Source organism: Limulus polyphemus, unplaced genomic scaffold (genome assembly GCF_000517525.1).
Source record: "Limulus polyphemus unplaced genomic scaffold, Limulus_polyphemus-2.1.2 Scaffold11408, whole genome shotgun sequence".
NCBI lineage: Eukaryota > Metazoa > Arthropoda > Merostomata > Xiphosura > Limulidae > Limulus > Limulus polyphemus.
Genome location: NW_013677018.1, coordinates 4,754 through 9,823, shown reverse-complemented (window position 1 = coordinate 9,823; position 5,070 = coordinate 4,754). Strand labels below are relative to the sequence as shown.

The 5,070-nt window shown below is 30.4% G+C and overlaps 1 protein-coding gene across 1 annotated transcript in view; it reads right to left on the bottom strand.

Annotated features, from left to right (window-relative positions):
* Positions 1-3,330: 3,330 nt before the first annotated feature.
* Positions 3,331-5,070, bottom strand: part of LOC106476739 (gem-associated protein 2-like) — a 4,315-nt gene continuing 2,575 nt past the window's right edge. The window contains exon 3 of the mRNA XM_013937371.2: positions 3,331-4,786. Within this exon, the coding sequence (XP_013792825.1) occupies positions 4,691-4,786 (96 nt within the window). The 3' untranslated portion in view covers positions 3,331-4,690. The remainder of the gene's footprint in view (positions 4,787-5,070) is intronic.

Here is a 5,070-nt window from a genome sequence, read left to right as displayed (position 1 = left end):
CCCACCAAACATGCTCGCCCTTTCAGCCGTAGGGGCATTATAATGTGACGGCCAATCCCACTATTCGTTGGTAAAAGAGTAGCCCAAGAGTTGGCGGTGGGTGATGATGACTAGCTGCCTTCCATACTTAATTATATCCAATTTTTCGCATTTTGATTCTTTTAGATGTATTTTCGAATTTAGGTTATCAAAATTTATCACTAAATATTTGCTACCTTGAAGTTGATTTAGTCATAAGACATACCTGCTTTTTTTTTTTAATTTAGTTTTTAACAGATTGATGATAACCTTCCACAAAGTCCCCCAGTGGCATGCATGCGGGCTTACACTGCTAGAAACCGGGTTTCGATACCCGTGGTGGGCAGAGCACAGATAGCCCTTTATGCTTAATAATAAACAACAACCTTCCACAAAACAACAGTGTCAGTTCCAAAAGGGCACGCTAGTTATTTTGGGTTGCTATAGTAACATCCCTACCCATATGCCGATATGAAATATCATCAACAGATTGAAATATAATTATTGGATTAAAATTACTGATCCGTTTTAGTTACACGAATGAACAAGAAAATTTGGTTAATAGTTTAAATAAAAACCATATTTTTTAAACACTTTTATTAACTAGTTTATTATATACCATATATCCTAATTTTATTACTAGTTATTATTTCTGTTACCCAAGCAGCTAATTAAGCCGGTAAGTGTAATTTAAGGATTTTATGATTTCCCAGGTACAGGAATCTTAGTTATGTTTACAGTTTTCAAGAGTTTATGAATTAACTAGCTATTATAAGGCCTTCTTCAGGTTTAAGTCAAAAATGTTAACTTTGTATCGATTTTTTTTTTTTTGTGGTTAACGCGTTCTTGTGATAAGAATTCCTTCCTATGTACGTATGTCTCAGTGTTTACTTGTAAGTGTTCAACGTGGGAATAGAAACGTCGTTCCACCCTGGAAAGAGGCAGTAGTGGTCTACCAATCATTCAGTCAATATAAGTAACTTTACAATAACAGTCGTTATGGTATGAACGTCTTTTCTAAGCAAACGAACTATGATTATCATTAACTATACTTATCAGTAGATATTAGGCCTATTATATTTTTAATACTACATTCGTTATTCAGTACCTTTCGGTGTTTCAAGAAGAGTGTATACCGGTATATCAACCATAACAGCTAGGCCTAATACTAATGTTTTATGACAAGTTAGTTTTGTTCTTTAGAAATATTGTATTATTGTTGACATGAAACTTTGGATAGTAACTTTTTTGAATAAACAACAACAAACTAGTATATAGTAAGTTCCCATTTATAAGGATTGCGTTAATAAGTATTTCATAAAGGATGTCAGTAACTGAATTTGTAATTTTGACCGTCTACCTTCTTTTTTCTCATATTTTGAGCATTAAATGCGTAAGTGGTAATGTGTGATTTAAATATCCTAAAGTCCTCTACACCAAATTTGCAGTAATTAATTCTTCTCCAATTTCGAAGAGTCACTTGTTCTATAAATAATAGTAGTAGTAGTAGGTGGTATTTCCAATACTAACGGTGAAAGTTGTTTTCATTTTTAAATAAACTGGGTTTCCAGTGTTTTTAACAGGTGTCATAATAGTCTGCGCAACTGGTAGTGTTTCTGTATTACACTAATATTTACTAGCCTTAATTTGTTGTGGTGTCGTGAGTAAACCACTTACAGTGTAATTGTCGTATGTAAATAAACGTATTAGCCTATACTTCTAACGATAATGTTATAACTTTTTTCTGACTTTAGGTGTTCAACTGTATTAAGCCTCATTCGGTAACAATAGTTAAACTTCTTGATATTTCCAATTATAACTGGGCGAATTGTAAAAAACTAGCTGTTAATTAAAAGTTTTGGAAGTGTTGATTCTTTTGAATTACGTTTAAAACAAATTCATTCATATCCAGTACGTCGTCATCTATCTGAATTTAAGTCAAATGGGAAGTAAAGCAAATTTAAGTTAATTAATCATTATTTATTTATTTATTGTAGTTGTTAAGTACGATGTTATAAAGCAGTAATTCGTAACGGGTATTGCCTGATGCTTTTCGAAACCTCATAAACACATTTTGATTGATCTATTCATCCTGCCCTCTTATTTAAAATACACCAGCCTACTATAATCTTGATTAATAGTGTTTGTATTAAAATCCAAGATGGTACACCAGTGTGTAAAGTTTTACATTAAAGTACAGTTACAATTATTGATCAGTTAGATTAGTGGACGTTCCCCTGCTGGCTCAAGGTTCAATTACTCACGGTAGACACATCACAAAAGTCCGAAAATGAATTAGTGGGCAGTAGACAATTTTTTTTTTCTGTTTTGCAAGTCTACATTTAATAAAGTTGCCCCTAATTTAGTCATGAAATAATATGTTAATTACCTAGTGTTCTTCAAAACGAAGTTTCTGAATACGCATTATTTAATAATAGTTAATATACCCAGAACACTTGAAATAAAACTCCTAATTACTCTCTGAATATTTTATATGAAAATCTTTAACTAACTTATCAGTGTTAAAATAAAAACAAATGTGCAAAAAAAAATACATTTTTAAAATTTCGATAGTGACAATGATCACAGAACTCCCCATGCATGACCTGTTTGCTTTTCTGTACTTACTCCACAAAATTTAAAGTTATCACTGCCTATTTGATAAGCTGTTCGTTAAGAGAATTTCCATAACACCCTTAGGTGGTCTTACCAACATTATGTCAATCTAATATGGTAAAAACTACATTTGTTACTACTCTTTCAGGTGTGTTTCAACCATGATTAGTGAAGCATTGGAATACCTTATTTCTCCCCAAAGATCTTTTTCTTAAATACATAAGTAGTCATTCAACTAAAACTGATACTTTCCCACATCAGAAAATTGATTTTGTTTCATCTAAAAGGATAGGATCAAGTACAGCCTAGCGGTTAGAGTACGATACAGTGGAGCTTAGGTTCTGTGGTTCACGTTTTATTATATCTCATACACAATATAATAATTGCTCTACACAATTTAAGACTATGGGTGCATTATAAGAGTGACACTCAAACCCAACTATTGGTGGTAGGTGCCTTCCGTCTAATCTGTTACTTTAATATTAGGAACAACTAAAACAATATGTTTTGAAAAGCCCAGGTAAGCAGAGAAAACACATAAAGGAAAACCTTGACACTTGGCCAAAGAATCTTTGAAATATGAAAGTTTTCTATATAAAGACTTGACCATTTCTGTAAAACCCTCCCACGTAGATATCGAAAAGGCGTATTAAGATTTTATTCTGCCAAGTTGAATGTAATAATGAAACTAGACAGTACTGTTCATTTTTTTAATAATTCCTGTTCCTTACAACTTGTAAAAACTTTATCACGTACCAGAAACAACATTACTCTTATTGGAATACTGTAATTTGACCACTGACCCAAGCAAAGTTGTTTTCCCTAACAAAGAAAACATTACAGGATGAAAGAAATACAAACTAGAGAATTATCTAACGTATCAATGTTAGTTAAGTTATAAAAATTACCTAAAACTCAGATGTGTCTCTAGTCATGCTCAATAAACAACTTATATCAAAGTTTTTTAATCATAAGATTTTTTTTTATATTATTTGCAAACTTCACATTATTTTTTGGTATTCTTATTATTCTTAATAAGAATACCAAAAACGTAATTTCAAATTTTTAATTGACAAAAAAATAATCTTATGATTAAAAAAATTGGACACAAGTTTTACGAAGTAAAACACTTAACTAAATAAAATTTGTTTAATAACTTTAATTAAAACAAGAAACTTCTGCTTTCTGAAGAATATCATATAAGTATTTTTAAATGTTGATACTATTTTCAAGAAAAATGTCTTAAAATAGTCTTCAAAAAGAAGATCCAAACAGTTTTTATTACAGGTTTATTACCTTTGAGTTCCCAGCAAATCTTAATGGATACATTATTCAATTTGATAATAAAAATAACAGGTATTTAAAAATTTAGTTTATTTACTTTCACTCTTTCTTTAAAAGAAAATAATAAAAAAAAACCCACAATGTTAGTGGCAATTTAAAATTTCTAATTAAAGTTTTTTTTTCAACTTTATGCAATAAAGGATAGTTAATGTCTATGGAATAACTTAAACGTTCTTAACATAGCAGTTTAAGTTAACTGACTAAGGTTTTAAAATAATACGAGTTTAATATGAAAAGTTTAAGGTATAAATATTCGTAATTTAATTTCTGTATTGCCCATAAGACATTTTAATATCAATGATAAACGACCTTATAACACCAGATTTGTTAGTTTTCTTTAATTGGACACTCACTGTTTTGCTTTACAGCTTCTTCGGAAGTGTTCCACGAAAACACACTAACTAACAGTATGAAACTGTATACTGTCAGTTACAGTTTGTGTTGTATTTGAACACTTCTGAAGAAGCTGTAAAGCATTTAGTTTCAGTATTAAAATGTATAAGTGCTACTTTCTTCTTTTTCGACAAGTAGTGAATGCTTTTCATAACATAGCATGATTGATGTACATTTCAGTTTGTTAGGTCTATTCCATATAGAAATATTTTTCTGCATATACATCGGGTCAGTGATTCATTTTATAGATATATGCCTGGCCAATGGTGTATAATTTCATACTTTTTTTCTCTCATTATTATATTCTAATGGTAAAAGTTTACGTTTTATCGGCAAGATCTCCTTGGTCAAAGTATCTAGCAACTAAACATATCAACAGGTTCAAAGGTATCAATCGAGGATCTTCTTTAGTTTCCTAAAAAGAAGAATTTTTACCATTCGTTAATGTTTGGAAAAACTTACTGAAATAATTTATACAATAAATTAATCCTCAATGGATTTAAGATTAATTTACATCTAAGCTACCCAAATTATGTGAGATCAGCTTTTATGGTCGAAAATATTGGTAACAGCTGAAAAAAACTAGAAATGTAAGACAAATATACTTAATTAGCTATAATGATTACCAAGTAGGCAGCCTGCTCGTAGCAGCAGTAAATATTAATTAACTTCATTGATTTGTTAATAACACATCCCAAG